We start from the raw sequence: 17,640 nt of genomic DNA, 5'->3' as shown, positions 1-17,640 counted from the left end.
CAGGTCCCATCCCTATTCTTTTGTCTCTGTTTTTTCTTTTGCCCTACCCATGTACGTGGGGAGTTTCTTGCCTTTTGGCAGGTCTGAGGTCTTCTGCCAGCGTTCAGTAGGTGTTCTGTAGGAGCAGTTCCATGTGTCGATGTATTTCTGATGTATCTGTGGGGAGGAAGGTGATCTCTGGGTCTTACTCTTTCGCCATTTTCTCCTGGTCCCTAAGGCATCCATGGCCTCTCTTTTTAAAATTTCATTCCCATATCCCATCCTCATTCCTGTCCTCCCATCGGAACTGACCTTGTTATGTAAATATCTTTTGGCTTACAAGAGTTCTTACAAAATATGTATTCTGTGTTTGTCATGTATTTTCAATTTATATAAAATGTATATCGTTATTTTTGTTATTTTCACTAAGCATTGTATTTTTAAGATTCATCACATTGCTATACATACATCTAATTCAGGTTTCTGATCATTGCATAGTACTCCATTGAGTGCATCTACCAATTTACCTATGCACTTTCCCTGTAATGGACACCCAGGTTGCTGTCAATTCCCAACAATGCAAAACACCAGCAGTGCACATCCTTGTCCATATTGCCTTATGGACCTTGTGAGACTGACTACCTTTGTTGCACAGACCCAGAAGTGGAAATCTTGGATCATAAGCTATATGTATACTTAATTTTCTACATTAGTACCAAATCAATTTCCAGTCTATATTCCTACCTACAATGCATGAAAATTCCTATACTTCCGCCTTTCTGCCAATAATTTATAGTTTTGCCAGATTAGAAATACAAGTTTCGGGCTTCCCTGGTGGCGCAGTTTGCCTGCCGATGCAGGGGACACGGGTTCATGCCCCGGTCCGGGAAGATCCCCCATGCCGCGGAATGGCTAGGCCTGTGATCCATGGCCGCTGAGCCTGTGCATCCGGAGCCTGTGCTCCGCAATGGGAGAGGCCACAACAGTGAGAGGCCTGCATACCGCAAAAAAGAAAAAGAAAAAGAAAAAAAAAGTAGAAGTACAAGTTTCTATACCATGGAAAGGTAGGGTTTTTTGGTCATTTTTAAATAAATGTTACTTTTCTTGAGAATCTACCATATCTCCACTCTGTAATATCCAAGGGAAGAAAGAGTCTTTCAGAGACTTCCAAAATTACTGCTGTGCTTTCCACCAGAGTGCATTCATATGTTCATCCAGACATAATTACAATATACAACGTGACAAAAGTACAAGAATGGGATATTTTCATTGTTTTAATCAGATTTTGACATATAACAGATAAAAGGTATGGAAGATTTTAATAGCAATATTAAGAAGTTTAAAGTATCTATATAAAACTTTATTCCCAAAACACAGCATCCACAGTTGTTCCAAATGCCCATGGAATATTTACAAAAATTAACTGTACATTTAGGCAAAATGTTGATAAATCCCCAAAGTAGAACATTTCTAACTAAGCTTATATTCTCTGACCACAATACAATAAGGTTGGAATTTAACAACTATAACTTTTTCCTTAAATATTTTAAAACATTCTAAACTTTTGGGCTATAGGAGAACTAAGAATTGAGATTATAGAGTTTTTTTTCATTAATGACAGTAAAAGCACATATCCAAAACTTACAGGATGTGACTAAATCTATATTTAGAGGAAAATGTATAGAGGAAAATGATATTTTAGTTCAACAAACTCAACTAGGAAATAATTGAAATAAGCATTCTATGAATCAGTCCCCAGAATGGATCGATATAATCAAGATCTGGTTCTTTCAAAAAAAAAAAGAAAAAATAGACCAAATCTCTGGTTATTCTGATCATGAGGAAAAGGATCAACACTAATAGCATGGAAGGGTATAACCACAGTCAAAGAAGTGATTTTTTAAAAAAAGATAACTGTATGCAACTTTAGGCTGATGTATTTTAAAACCTAAATTAGATGGGTGATTTTCTAAGAAAATATAAATTAACAGAATTGACCAAGAAGTTTTAAATCCTAAGTAGATCATTAATAATAGAAATTTTAGACTGTCAGTAATCTGTAGACCTCCCCACCTCTAACTATGTGCCCTCCAGAAATTTTGTACAAATATATGTGCCCACCAAAAGTATGAGAGAATGTGTTTCTTCATTCCTTTGCCAACTATGGGTAGCATCAGTCTTTTTAATATTTGCTAATCTGATGTGTGAAAAAACTCATTGCTTTAAATTGCATTTTTTAAATATTAGGTTTCACAGATTGCTCTTTACATTTCTTGTTTTGAGAATCAGTTGCTTATATCCTTTTGCCCATTTTTCTCTGAAGAATTTTTCTTATTAATTCTTGAGCATTATTTATATTGTATTAATAGTGTAATAGCATTGTTGTGTACTCAACTTCTTTATTTCTTTTTTCCATGCTAAGAAAGATGTCCCCAACCACAAGATTATAAAAAAGTATTCTCCCCTTTTTTTTATATACTTATTTAAGGTGGAGGGCAATGCATTTAAACACTTAATCCACATGGAATTTATTTTGTGTGTCTAGATATAATTTTATTGCCAAATGTTTAGCTAATTGTCAGTAGAGATTTTTAAATAAGAAAGTGATATTCATGAATTAATTTATGAGAAGAAACTAAGCTGGACTCTAATCACTTGGACTTGGTAATTAATAGCTGTGGTTCTTTTGAAATTTCTACCCAAAGCAACTAAAATACTATGCAAACACCTATCAAAATGGAGAGATTGGAAGAGGAAACTAATTCTGACTGAAATATGAAAGATTTTTATTTATTAAACTTGAAGTTAGATCAAAACATCCAAGTGAAAATATCTAAAAACATAGATACATATGACCTCATGAGTATGTCATGAGTGGAATAAAGATTTTAGAGCCATCCATGTAAAAAGGGTGATCATAATCCTCATAAATACTAAAGCTAAGAGGAAAGATTTCAGAGAATGCAGAGAAGAAAAGAGAGTGAGAGGGTCACTTCCAGACCATAATTTTTCAAACCTGATAGCAAATCCTTTGGGACTTATGTCATCTAGCTCTGCCACTTTCTTCAAGATTTTAATGATCATTTGATAACCTTCCAGTTTTTCCTGTATATTAATTGAGGACTTTAGCTCTTGATTTTCTTTCTTTTCTACCCCAAACCTATCCATTATCTGGGAAACCTTACCATCCTGTTAGTTTCTTGACCTCGGTTCTAATGACAAGTACTTCCATTACATTTTAACTATACAGTCTCATGGCCATACTTTGAATTTTGGCATTATTCAGATTCGTTATGTCTCTGCAATCTTTACTCATTCATGTATGAAAAGAAATTTTCTGAGGACCATTCTGCAGGCACAATGCATTTTTTATTTGAGGGGGAGGATATATTAGAGTTATCATCTGCCATACTTGCAGAAATAATTGACCAGTTCTGATTTTCTGATGGTGAATAATAGACAGTTATCACCTTAGTTCCTGCTTTTATAAGTTCTAATCTTGCCTCTCAGAATTAAATCTACTTCAAAATGTTATTTTGGGGGCAGACTGGCTAGTAAGTTTTAGTATTGAAAACTCCAGTTGCCAGTTTGATCTGCGCATATCTAAAAACTTTTCACAAGAACAGACTGTCTTTTGGTGCCATCGACTGTATTTCTAATTTTGACTGTCTTATCAATGTGTATCTCTGGCCCTAAACTTTAGTGGTTATAAATAAATTAGCATAAACCCATTTTTCTGAAAGAAAAGCATCTTTCAGCAGGCACCTTGCCGGCAGAAGGTCAGCAATAACAATCTTCATACATGAAGAATAGTTGTATAAGGTGATGTAAGAAAATATAGCCTTTTTCCTATATTTGATATGTTTTCCTAAGCTCAGTTTCCACCTAAAAAGTCATTATTTAATTGAAAAGCTTTTTTTTTTTTTCTTTCTGGGTCTCTATGATGGTTTGTCTGATCAGTGAATATGGGAATGAATTTCACCTAGATTTTAATTAAACTAAAAAGTACTACAAAAAGCCTGAAACATCTCTGAGATGGTGGCAGTTACTTTTTCCCCAGTTGTAATAAGGCATTAACAGGTGAGTTTACTCTCACAATAATAGAAATTAAAACAGAAGAAGCCAGCCAGTGTGTATCTCCTTTCAAGACTCTACAACAGAAAGCTTAAACCATGGTAGCTGATAATGTGAGTTGACTTGTAGTCACTTAAGTCTTTATGTGTAAGCCCAGTTGCAGAGAACTGGGTGGGTTGATTCACATCCAGGCACTAAGGGACGATGAGATCATTAGAGGAAATGCCTGAGACTCTCCCAGGGACTAAGGAAAGTGGACTGTTGTGGTTTACCGACAGCATCTGTAAATGAATTCAGCAGCAATTATGTTCTATCCCATGGTGGGTCCTCAGCACAAATTGTCAGGCACAGTGCAAGCCTGTGAATTGTGGTTATTGATTGAATCTGTGGAAGTCAAAATAGCGTGACGGCACGGTTCTGACGGTTTGCACTTAGCGCTAGCCGTAGTGTGTGTAGCGCTGCACCATACGTACCATACCCAGCGCCCACATTTTTGTTAGGACTGTCCACTGTTAAATGGAAATGACACTGTTGGTCACCTTCCATTGTTCTTGTACGCCTGATTCAGTAACAGAAGATATAAGAACAGAAAGCATGAGAAGCTTTTTTCTCCAAATAAGGCTTCATAATCTACATGTATTTCAGTTTGCGTACATGGATAAACACATTGTTATAGCTTTCTTGAGATCTTTAGCATACCATAAAAGTCACCTATTTAAAGTGTACAGTTAAGTGTGTTTTAGTATATTCACAGAGTTGTGCAACCATCACCCCAATTTAATTTTAAGACATTTTCAACACCTACCATAAGCACCCTATATACATTAGCAGGCACTCATTTCTCCCAGTCTCCCACCCCTGCCCCAGCCCCTGCCCCGGCTGTGGTTACCAATCTGCTTTCTGTCTCTATAGATTTCTTTATTCTGGACATTTCATGTAAATGGAATCATACAATATGTGATCTTTTGTGACTGGCTTCTTTCACTTAATATTTTCAGAGTTCATCTACATTGTAGCATGTGTGCATTCCTTTTTATGGCCAAATAATATTCCATTGTATGAATATACATATTTTACTTATCTATTCATCAGTTAATGGACAATTTGGATTTCTTCCACTTTTTGGCTAGTATTAACAAAGCTGCTGTGAACATCCATGTACAAGGTTTTTTTGTTGTTGTTGTTTTGTGGTACACGGGCCTCTCACTGTTGTGGCCTCTCCCGTTGTAGAGCACAGGCTCCAGACGCGCAGGCTCAGCGGCCATGGCTCATGGGCCTAGCCGCTCCGCGGCACGTGGGAGCTTCCCGGACTGGGTCACGAACCCGTGTCGCCTGCATCGGCAGGCGGACTCTCAACCACTGTGCCACCAGGGAAGCCCCATGTACAAGTTTTTGTGTGGACGTATTTTACATTTCTTTTGGGCATATGCCTACGAATGGATATACTCTGGATAATATGGTAACTATATTTAACCATTTGAGGAACTACCAGACTGTTATGCAAAGTATTGTTACCATTTTGCATTCCTAGGAGCAATGTATGAAGGTTCCCATTTCTCCACATCCTTGAAAACACTTGTTTTTGTCTGTCCTTTTGATTTTCACCATCGTAGAGCGCTAACTAGATACATTTTGTTGAGAAAGAATTTATTTTTAGACTTTTCTATTTTTAAATGTTTACCATTTTATAGGCAGGAATGAACTTAATCAGAAAGATTGAAACTAGAAGCAGAAACACACACACCAAGGCTCCTCATTTAATCCGATGTAAACGTGTGTGCTTTACACCCAGCGGTGCATACCATGTACTTTGGAAGTGCCAGAGGTTCTCAGACTCGTTCTTGGAAGGGACCATCAACACTTCTGCTGCCTCTGCTCCCCAGGGTGCTCCAGCCTCTTCTTCAACAGCTCCACCACTCACTTGCCGCTCATTGGCAACTTGTTTCATTTGTCTAAGGCTCCAGTTGGCAAAGGTTTTAAAACTTTAAAAGATCCAAAATCTGCCTGTACTAGATTTCCTGGCTCTGCTTCCAGGTCTGCTCTCTGAAGGCACAGAAAAGAGATCTAATCTTCTACCTCTCAGGTCCCCACTTCCTTCCCTGAAGTATTTTCCCTCAGGTCTTCACTCTTTGAACCATTTCTCACAGGTCATCCTTTCTACTCCCCTTTCCTAAGTTGACAGCTTCTGGGTCTATTTGTTGACATCCTGTTTTTAAGCATGTCCCTTTGAAATAAGCATGTTGTGCTTCAGATGGTGACAGACGATTTATCATCTTCCTTTCTGTAAGCTAGAACATTCCTATGGCCTAACATATGTTTTACCCCTACTGAACTCACCAAAGCCATTAAACCTTTATTGCCACACTCTTCCTTATAAGTTTTTGTTTTGTTTATTCTCATTTCTTAAACTGATAATACATGGTACAACATTAAAAATATATAAAAGAGTGTTTGATAAAGTGTCTTCCCTCTCCCGTTCCCCAGGCACCCATCTTTCCTTTCCAGAGCTACTGTGTTACTTGTTCTTGCAAATTATTTTTAGTAAATTTCCAGAGCTGTGCAATCATCACCACAGTCCAGTTTTAGAATACTTCTGTTACCCAGAAAAGTCCCTTATACCTGTTTGCAATCAATCCACATTCCCAGCCCCAGACAACCTCCAATCTGCCTTTTTCCTTTTCTGCACATTTCATGTAAATAGAATTATATAATATCTAGTCTTTTGCATCTAGCTTCTTAGCATGATGTTTTCAAGAGTCATCCTTGTTATAGTATGTATCAGTACTCCTTTTTATTGCTGGTTAGTATTCCATTGTATGGCTCTACCACATTTTGTTTATCCAGTTGCCAGTTGTTGGACATTTGGATTGTTTGATTTTTTTTTTTTCGGATAACGTGAATCATGCTGCTATGAACATTTTTGTAAAAGGTTTTGTGTGGACATATGTTTCCATTTCTTTTGCATATATACGTAGGACTGGAATTGCCAAGTCATATGGTAAGTTTATGTTTAGTTTTTAAGAAAATGCCAAAGTGTTTTCCAAAGTAGCTGTACCATTTTACATTCTCAGCAGCAGTTTGTGAAGGTTCCAGTTTCTCCACTTACTTGTCAACACTTAGTACTGCCCATCTTTCTTAACTATAGTCATCCTAGTGGGTGTGAAGTAGTATCTCATTGTGATTTTAATTTGTATTTCCCTAATGACTGATAACGTTGAACATCTTTTCATATGTTTATTGGCCACTGTTGTATCTTCTTTGGTGAAATGTCTATTCAAATCTTTTGTCCATTTTTAAATTACATATGTGGAATGTCTCACAATTTATTTAAACCTTTAATTTCTCCCACCAATGTTTTATAGTTTTCAGTGTGCAAGCCTTGCACTTATGTTGTTAAATTTATTCCCTGATTTTGTTTCCTTAATTTTATTTTCAGATTGCATGTTGCTAGAATATAGAAATACAATTGATTTTTTATCTTGTTGCTTGTATTCTGCAGTCTGGCTAAACTTATTTATTAGTTCCAATACTTTGTGGATTCCTTAGTATTTTCTACTGATAGCATCATGTCATCTGCAAATAAAAAGTTTTACTTCTTCCTTTCCAATCTGGGTTCTGTTCTTTCACAGATATTTTATACATAAAAAAGCAAGTAACTGCATGTGTTTTCTTCCCTTTTCACAAAAATGGCAGCAACCTTTGTTTTTTGTACTTGACAGTCTATATTGAAAGTCCATTTTAGTGCACAAAGTGTTCTCTCTCTTTTTTAAAAAAAACAGCTGCAGAAAAATTATAGTGTATTGCCAGTCAGATCTTCCTCACCACCCTTTCATACATATTGATTTAACATCATCATAGTCTCATAGTTTTATATTAGTAGGTTTTTACATTTTTTAATCTAAATCATTTGTTCTTTGTAACACTTCTATAATTTCAGAAATTTAGGTGTTCCCTTTTCTAGATGGGGAAACTGGCACAGAGATTATGGCTTGCTCAAGTAGAGACAGCTAGTAAAGGGAAGATCTGAGGCTGGTTCAGGTCTTTGGACACCCGACTCAGAGCCTTTTCTACTGCCTCGGAGTTGCTGCTATTCCTCCTGCCTGATGTGTAGGGCCTGACAATTACCCCTTGTTTGATTTGACCTGTCATGCCTGTTATTATTTGGGATCCTGACAGCCCTTTCGGCCCTCCCAGATGTGCATTATGTGGGAAAGCTGGTTCTACCAACCTTATCCTTCAACCCCTATAACTCCATCTTGCCCTCAAGTATGTAATGAGAAATTTTGTTGTTTTATTCAAATCTAGTTGTGACCATGTCTACTAGGAAAAACAAGGCTAACCTGGCCGGGCTTATTCTGCCAGCCTTAATGAACCTTGGCTAAATTTTTCTCATCTTTTCTTTAACCTCCAAATGCTTGCAAATTATCAAATTTGTGATCCATGCTAGAATTTTACAGGTCATCATTATTAAACCCTGCAGTTTGCAATGCTTATCTTTTTAAAAATTAAAGTATTTCCTGTCCCCAGACATCTAACATAGCCAGCCCTGTCTCCTCCAGGATCTGTTGCAAATTCCCTGAAGACCCTGAAATATAGTTTATCTAGTTCAGGGAAGCAGATACTCTGTTTCCTTTCCTGACTTGAGCTTCAATTTACTCTACCAAATGTGCTTAAGTAGACAAGCACCTGACATTTATTCAAAATATAGATGCCCAGAGCCCTCACCTAGAAACTCCAATTCATTGTTCTGGGTTAGGACCCTCCCTCAGGAGATTGTTCTGATGAACAAGTTTAAGAAATACTATTTTATATCGTATTTGTTCGACTATATTTTGGTAATCTTTTTGTCATCCACTAACACTCCACCATCAACTCCCTTTATTGCTCTACTTGCTAAAAACAACCTTTTGGCCTCAAATCTTTAAGTGCTTTTTGCAATATTCCACTCATTCAGGACTTCTCATGGCGCCTCTCAGGTCTTTGGCATTTACCCTTTTAAGTTTCTAAGTCGGATCTTATTGGAAAGCACTCTCTGCAGTTCATCACTCAGTCTCTTTAGTTATCCCCTGCCTTCTTTATCTCTCATCAAAATTTTATGCTGGTGTCAACTCAGAATTTCACTCTGAAGGCACACCAGGCTAATCTTTGTCTCGCATCTTCTTCAGAGTTTTTTCAAGTCCTGGGAACATAACCAGTCTGTCCTGCCTTCTTAAAACAGCTCAGGCCCGTATCCAACTGCAGCAGCATCCCCCTCCCCATCCCGAAGTGTGTAGTAGTATGTTCACATTGTCACAAGCTTCCTGGCAACCTCATCTCAACAGTTTGAATTGAATTAGAAAGGGCTCTTGGTGATAGTATTTTCTTATCCCTTGGGTAACTGTGCCATTGACTACAGGTAATGATGACAGGATCTCTTGTTTTTCCAGGTGAGCGGCCATATTTCTTCTGACTCTGTTTCGTCTTCTACCAGCAGTTTCTGGAGCTCGAGCTCTACCCTTTGCAACAAGCAAAATGTACATATGTTAAATAAGGGCATACAAGCAGGTAAATTAATTTAAACATTTCCATTGAAATACAGGTAGCACTTAAAACTATGGTAAGATACTCAACCTCACTCACAATAAAAGAAATGAAGATTAAAACTATACTCAAATGCCACTTGTCACCTATCAGATTGACAAAAATCTAAGTTTGATAGTAAGTTTGTGGGCAAGCCTGTAAGGAAATAGGTACATTCTAGTAGGAATATAAGTTGGGAGTACAACCCCTATTTGACAGTTTCTATCAAAATTACTTTGACCCAGCACTTTTACTTTAGGAGTTTAGCCTATAAATATACAGTGCATATGTGTAAAATGGCAAGTGTACAGAATTAACCACTGGAGTATTGTTTATTATAAGCAGAAAAGTAAAATCAACTTAGATGTCCATCAGTAGCCAAACTGTTAAATAAATTATTGTGTATCCATATAATGAAGTCCTACATGGGATGAGGAAGCTCTTGCTACTAATATGTCAAGATCTCCAAGATATATAGTTAAAAAGAAAAAGCAAGGTACAAAATAAGTGTATAGCATGCTACTACATGTATTTAAAAAATGAAGGAAGAGAATTGCTTGAATGTGTGCAAAAAATTCTCTGGAATCACAGGGTTAAAAACTTAATGAATGGAGAACAAGGGTGGGAAGGAAGCTTTTCACTTTATGACTTCCTATATCTTTTGACTTTATAATACAGAAATAAACTTGCTCCTTGATTATTTTTCCCTTCGAGTCATGTCTTTACATCTGTTAACCTCTTCCTTATCTGGGTAACTGCCAGTAGGACTATAAGCACTTACTGTCCCTCTCACTTGGGGCCAGAACTGAAATCCTTTTCCCATTGAATCCATATTAGTAGTTCTTTCCCTCTAATATCTAAACTGACAAATGAAAACCGTCTCTCCCTCTCTCTGTCACAGACACACACCCCCTCCATTTCTCTATCTCTACCCTCGTCTTCCCTCTCTTCTCTCTCCCTCATACCCCTTCACCCCACCCAAGAGGAAACAGTAGCCCGCGATTTTGAAGGCTTAAATTTTTTTCATTTACTGAAGTGGAATAAAAAAATCCAACTCTAATGGTAATAGTGAAACTACCCTTCCTTATTCAGGTATCATAATAAGAAAAACATATATATTACTTATCATAGTTAGGATACTTTCTGATGACCATAAGAGAAAATACAACTCGAACTTGTTCTAAAAAATAAGGAAATATAAAATATTACATACCGAAATTACAATAAAACTTTGAAGAGGCTTGATACAGTAAGTACAATAATATGATTCCAAAACAGTTTATATCACCTTTCAACTCTGCTTGCATTGTCTTTTGCATTCATTCAAAGCACTATCTTCAACAAATATTTTTGCATAATGATACTTGTTAAAAATGTGTCTCAATGATTGTTTTCAATATTTTACCAGATTTATTTATTTATTTATTTATTTATTTATTTATTTATTTATTTTTGCCACACTGCGCGGCACGTGGGATCTTAGTTCCCCAACCAGGGATCGAACCTGTGCCCCCTGAAGTGGAAGTGTGGAGTCCTAACCACAGGACCGCCAGGAATTCCCTATTTTACCAGATTTAGATATGAAAACTATAGATCTTCTCAATTCCTTTTCTTTGCAGAATAGAAAATATATGATTAGTTTTTTTTTTTAAGTTTTCATTTACTGACTTGAATATACCTGCCAAACAAGTCTCAAGGCTCTTCCCAGAGATAGCTGTGATCTTTCCCCTTAGGTACGTTGGAGATTGTGAATGGTGTCAGAAAACACACTCGAGATGTTGGAATGACTTTCCCAACTCCAAGTTCTAGCGAGGCTAGAGTAGAAGAGGACAGTGATGTGACCTCTTGGTCAGAAGAAAAGATAGAAGAGAAAAGGTTCCTTAACAATTATCTTGGGGACAGAAAGTTAAGGAAGAATAAGCAGAGCTGCTGGGAAGGTCAGTTTCTAATTCTGCTTTCATAGTAGAAAAATAGTGAATTTCAAGTCTTTTGCAAAGCTATGATTCTTTGTTTCTAAATGACTTTATGTTGACCCTATCTTTTCCCCAGCACCACCTTGGCAAATTTTCAAAGTACAGTCATCCCTCCGTATCTGCAGGGGATTGGTTCCGGGACCACTCATGGATACCAAAATCCATGGATGTTCAAGTCCTTTATATAAAATGGCATAGTACTGCCCCTTGAATCCAAGGATTCCGTGTACATGGATACAGAGGGCTGACTGCATCCAGCACTACAATTACTGAGTCACACCTGCAGTTAAGCAGACTCCAGGGCATCCTGGTGGCTGCTGACAACTGAGTCCCTGAGAGCCTATATTGTGCACGTCTCTGATGAAAAAAGTGAAAAATCTTTTTTTTTTCTTAAAAATAATTCCTATAGGAGTTTCATGGTTTGTTCCTGTGGAAAATGTGAAGTCTGGTCCTAAGAAGGAAAACCTGCCCAAGTTTCATGGCCCTGGTGTCTCCTGGTTTGCACCAGTAACCAACACCACACCTTGGAGGGAGCCACTACAGGAACAGAACTGGCAAGGACAGCACGTGGACAGCCACAGTTCACTAGCAGGCCCAGGCAGAGATCCACTGAAGCCATTTGTGAGAGCAACCCTACAGGTACAATGACATTGAGTTAATTTGAGCCATATGTTTAAGGAGGAAGAAGGGGCAAGATACAAAAGAGTTAAACCTGTGACTTGGCTTTCTGAAGTACAGTCAAGTGATCCTCGTTTCTAGCACCTCCACAGTTCATCTGTTCTCACACTCATTAATCAAAGGCTGCCTTACTGTTAGCCGTTATAAATCGTGCATCACCCTCAGTATCTGGGGGCCAGGCAATAGAAGGGAGGATGTTGTGTAGCTGCTCATTGGGTTTGTAGATAGATACCAGCACGTGGCGTGCAGTAGAGGTCTGATGTTTGCGTCAGCCTTATATTTGTTCCTGCATTTACATAACTCCGATTTCTGCTTAACACAGGGTTTTAAAGGCACCGGCTCTCTTCTTTATAAGTACCTGGGGAGCTAAAGAAAATGTTTTTGTTTTGTTTTTTACATTTATTTATTTATTTATTATTTATTTATTATTGATTGCCGCGTTGGTTCTTCATTGCTGCGTGCAGGCTTCCTCTAGTTACGGCGAGTGGGAGCTACTCTTCCTTGCGGTGCACAGGCTTCTCATTACGGTGGCTTCTCTTGTTGAGGAGCACAGGCTCTAGGCACGTGGGCTTCAGTAGTTGTGGCACAAGGGCTTAGTTGCTCCGTGGCCTGTAGGATCTTCCCAGACCGGGTATCGAACCTGTGTCCCCTGCATTGGCAGGCGGATTCTTAACCACTGCACCACGAGGGAAGTCCAGAAAATGGTTTTTTAATGATGTATTTCTTTGAAGGGAAATTAAAAATAGCACAATGGGCCAAGCTTTATCCCATCAACACTGGGGAGAGTTGTAATTGCCACAGTCTTAGTTCTTGGCTTATTCCAAAGGCATTTCTTTGATCCCTCTGATTTTCCTAGTAGAGCTTTCCCGCACAGGGAGTTGTTAGATAATTCTTCAACTCTAGATATTTTCTGTAAGTTACAAACAGGCTTTCCAAACCTGTTAGGTAGGTACTGTTTTTTCTAGGCCCTTGGAGAAAAATGTACATCATTAATGTGAGGTTGGGGGCTTTTTCTCCTCCTCAGGAATCACTGCAACTTCACAGACCTGACTTCATCTCCCGCTCTGGGGAACGGATAAAGCGCCTGAAGTTAATAGTCCAGGAGAGGAAGCTGCAGAACATGTTACAGAGTGAACGGGAGGCACTGTTCAACACTGTGCGAGAATGGCAGGGCCACCGGGATGCCATGCACCTGCTCCCTAAGAGAGGTATACTCTTCCTGTTCATTTTCCTATTACTTGGTAGAGAGGGCAAGGTCTGCTTCATGCAAGGCAGCACTGCTCAGTGCCAAGCTAGTTACAGGTAAGAAAGTGACCTTTTGCTTGTTGAGACTCAAATCTCCTTAGGTAGCAGAACCTGCCCAATTTAGCTCTCAGCACTTTCACAATCCAAATAAGCCCAGTTACTCTTGCCTACACTTTAAAAATGAGAGTGTGCAGTGAGAATGGTGTTTGGGTTTGTTTTTGTTTTGGGGGCACCACGTGGCTTGTGGAATCTTAGTTCCCTGACCAGGGATTGAACCTGGGCCCTCAGCAGTGAAAGCACGGCGTCCTAACCACTGTACCGCCAGGGAATTTCCAAGAATGGTGTTTTTAAAAACCAGCTCTGTCACCATGAGCAAGTTAGTTCCAAAAGTATAATGTTTTGAGGGGCTTGGGGCTGATTCCAGGCTTGCCGTCCTCATAGGGTAGCAATAATAATAATAATAATAATAATAAATACTTATATAGCCCTTATGTTTTGCCCAGACATTGTTCTTGTTTAATGCTTGCAGAACCTCTCTGAGGTGATACTATGAATATCTCTGTTTCACAGATGAGAAAACTGGGCCAAAGAGAGATTAAGTACCTTGCCCAAGATTTACACACCTGTTAAACTGGGATTTGAACCCTGGTGGGCTGGCGCTAGAGTCTGTTCTCTTAACAATTATGCTAGATGCAAGATCTCAATAAAAGAATATGTGAAATCTGTGAAAACTATACAGTACTACCTAATGCTTTCATCACAGCCTTACCTGTAAACTGGTCAGTGTTTCAATGCACACTGTCTAGTCTGTGCCACAGTGTTGTGTCTTCAGAAGTCTCAGGCTGCTATCATAGTCATCATAGTCTAACCCTGGCCTTGGCCTTGGCCATTACTCACCACCCAGCACTGCCAGCTCAGGGTAGGGGCGCAAAGTCCTAGCAGCTCCCTCTCACAGTTCTTGAGCAGCACACCCTTCCTTATTAAGGCACAATCCCCTGTTACTGATCCCCTAAGCGTCGGGGACCCCATAATGGGTACTCTGCCTAGAGTCACAAATGTCAATTGAATGAGACCAGGTTCGACATAGCAGAACATAGACTTTATTCATTGATCAAGGAATGGAGAAAGGAGAGGTCATGTTCTAAATATACTTTCTCCCTGAAGGGAGCAGAGTAAGGGATTTTAAGGGTTAGGAGGCAGGTAGGTCATTAGGGCTTAAGGAAAGGGGTGGAGATTTTCAGGGGCAGCTGGGGGCAGCCAGGGCATGCACAGTCTTCCATGGTCCTTTGCACATGGCACAGATTGTGCCTAGCAGAGTACAGATGCCCCCTTTGAGCAGAGATCATAGCATGGTAACAAAGCAAAGGTAACTTTTGGACACTTCCAGGTTTCATCCGTGCACACTTGTTCTTATGGTCAAGTCAGAACTGGTTTTGGGGAGTTCACCACTATATATCTCTCAAAGCATGTATCTCTCAAAGTACGGCTGCAAAACATCTCTGCCAAATGCCAGGTACTTTTGAAATGAACACAAAGATAAATCAGGGCAAGTGTCCTTCAGCTCTCAGGGGCTGGTATGGAAACAGAGAGATAAATCAAGTCTCAGGTCCTTCAGTTTTTAGGGGCTGGTATGGGTGACACCACTGCTACTCAGCCATAAAAAAGAATGAAATTTTGCCACTTGCAACAGCATGGATTAACCTGGAGGGTATTATGCTTAGTGAAATAAGTCAGACAGAGAGAGACAAATACTGTATTACATCACTTATATGTGGAATCTAAAAAATACAACAAACCAGTAAATATAACAAAAAGAAATAGACTCACAGATATTGAGAACAAACTAGTGGTTACCAGTGGGGAGAGGGAAGAGGGGAGGGCCAAGATAGGGGCAGGGGATTCAGAGATAAAATAAATAAGCTGGGCTTCCCTGGTGGCGCAGTGGTTGGGAATCCACCTGCCGATGCAGGGGACGCGGGTTTGTGCCCCGGTACGGGAGGATCCCACATGCCGCAGAACAGCTGGGCCCGTGAGCCATGGCCGCTGAGCCTGCACGTCCGGAGCCTGTGCTCCACGGCGGGAGAGGCCACAGCAGTGAGAGGCCCGCGTACCGCAAATAAATAAAAAATAAATAAATAGATAAGCTACAAGGACATATTGTACAGCATAGGGAGTATAGCTAATATTTTCTAATAACTATAAATGGAGTATAACCTTTAAAAATTGTGAATCACTATGTTGTACACCTGAAACTTATGTAATATTGTAAATCAACTATACCTCAATTAAAAAAAAAAGACACAATCCATTAAAAAAAACCTCTTCTTCTTTTGCTTAGGCTTCCTGGCTGCCCAAAAGAAAAGGCCTATTGGAAAGAAGGAAATGATTCAGCGGTCTAAATGGTAAGGCCAAAAGAATAAGTAACTATAAAAGTATAAATCAGGCCACCAAAGGTCAGGAGCTACAGCTTGGCTCCAGAATAAAGGCATTATGCTCTAGTTAAAACATTATGAGAGATAAAAAAAAAAAAAGAAAAAACAATACATTATGAGAAAATTAGTTATAAAAATAGTTTCTCACTTATGGCACTAAAAAAGAAATGAAAAATAGAAGATCATGGTATGGATGCCTCATATATAAAAAATACAAAGAATTGCCACTAATTTGCTTGCCTTAGTCAGGCTTGTGTTTGTTAGAAACAAATATAAATAAAAAATATTTTTAAATAAAAGTAAATACCTGGGGCCTTACATCTAGGCAATCCTTTTACTAGGAATTGTATCCAGTACAATGAGAGATAGGGGAATAGTCTCCAAGACACAGTAAATTAGGCTTAAAAAAAAATCAAGTTTCAGAAGCATGGGTACACTGCCACCATTTATAGTCTTTAATAAAAAAGTATTTGTGCTTACATAGATGCATATACTTGTATATGCATAGACTATCTCTGGAAGGATACCCAAAAAATTGGTAATAGTTGTTGCCTTTGGGACAAGGAACTGAGTGACTGGGGTACAGAGGTTGAAGAAAGACTAATTTTTTACCTTTTGAAATTTTGTGCCTTTGCATTCCTTAGCAATTAATTAATTAGAAATATGCATATATTGCTCATGAGACTGCCATATAACTAAGTTAATGTTTGGTTACCTCTTAGGGGGTCATTGGAGACTTCCTTTAATAAGAACAGTTTTATAGTTGGCATAGTGCGTGAAAACAGTTTATCTTAGGTAAATTAAAGCATTCCTCTTGAAATCTTTTTACTCTCCATTTAGTAAACCATTTCCTTATAGGTATTTCAAAGGGATGCTTTAATCAAGTGGTTCTCAAAGTGTGGTCCGTGGGCCTCTGGAAGTTGCTGAGACACTTTCGGGGGATTTGCCAGGTCAAAACAAATTTCAAAATAATACTAGGATATTATGTGTCTTTTAAACTGTATTGACATTTGTACAGATGATGCAAAAGTAATGAAGGGAGGACTAAAACTGCTGATGCCTTAGTACTATTTGAGACAGTGAACCAAACTGTGCTGGTCTAGTTGGCATTTTATTCTTCACAGCCACATGGCAGCAGTGTAATGGAAGTACACATAAAGCACTTCTGCTGCATACCAAGATATGATGATTGGTTCAAGGAAAAGCCTTGGTTTGTGTAGTGAGCTGAACTAGCTGCCTTTTTCATGGAACGTAGCTTTTACTTGAAAGAATGACTGATAAACTAATTATTCCAAGTTGGGTATATGACAGATATTTTCTTGAAAATGAGGAAGTGAATCTGTCACTTCTCCAGGAAAACAGCTGACAGTATTTATTGCCAAAGAGAAAATCTGAGCTTTCAAGTAAAGAATAGAATTCTAGAAAACTTGTGTCTACCACTATGAGATTGACTATCTCCCAGTACTTAGACTTTTCTGATGAGATCAGCAGTGACATAAATAATTGTAGTATTTTTCATATTATATAAGTAAATATGTCAACATTTAAACTACCACTTGTCAAGATTTGGTATAGTATCAAGAAAATCAGGGAATTCCCTGGTGGTCCAGTGGTTAAGACTTGGCGCTTTCACTGCTGAGGGCGCAGTTTCAGTCCCTGGTTGGGAAACTAAGATCCTGCATCCCGAAAGCTGAGTGGCC

General features: G+C 38.7%; 1 protein-coding gene across 7 annotated transcripts in view; it reads left to right on the top strand.

Annotated features, from left to right (window-relative positions):
* ALMS1 (ALMS1 centrosome and basal body associated protein) overlaps positions 1 to 17,640 on the top strand; it is a 255,741-nt gene that overhangs the window by 232,105 nt on the left and 5,996 nt on the right. For 4 of the 7 annotated variants that reach the window (XM_081253571.1, XM_081253572.1, XM_081253570.1 and 1 more), the window contains 5 exons: positions 9,480 to 9,597; positions 11,346 to 11,549; positions 11,995 to 12,224; positions 13,288 to 13,471; positions 15,847 to 15,910. In XM_081253571.1, the coding sequence (XP_081109697.1) occupies positions 9,480 to 9,597; positions 11,346 to 11,549; positions 11,995 to 12,224; positions 13,288 to 13,471; positions 15,847 to 15,910 (800 nt within the window). Of the gene's footprint in view, positions 1 to 9,479; positions 9,598 to 11,345; positions 11,550 to 11,994; positions 12,225 to 13,287; positions 13,472 to 15,846; positions 15,911 to 17,640 lie in introns of those variants that run through there. The other 3 variants (XM_081253573.1, XM_081253574.1, XM_081253575.1) reach the window with 3 other exon arrangements.

Source organism: Mesoplodon bidens (assembly GCF_964165515.1).
Source record: "Mesoplodon bidens genome assembly, chromosome: 14".
Taxonomy (NCBI): Eukaryota; Metazoa; Chordata; class Mammalia; order Artiodactyla; family Ziphiidae; genus Mesoplodon; species Mesoplodon bidens.
This window is presented reverse-complemented; position numbering and strand designations above follow the sequence as displayed.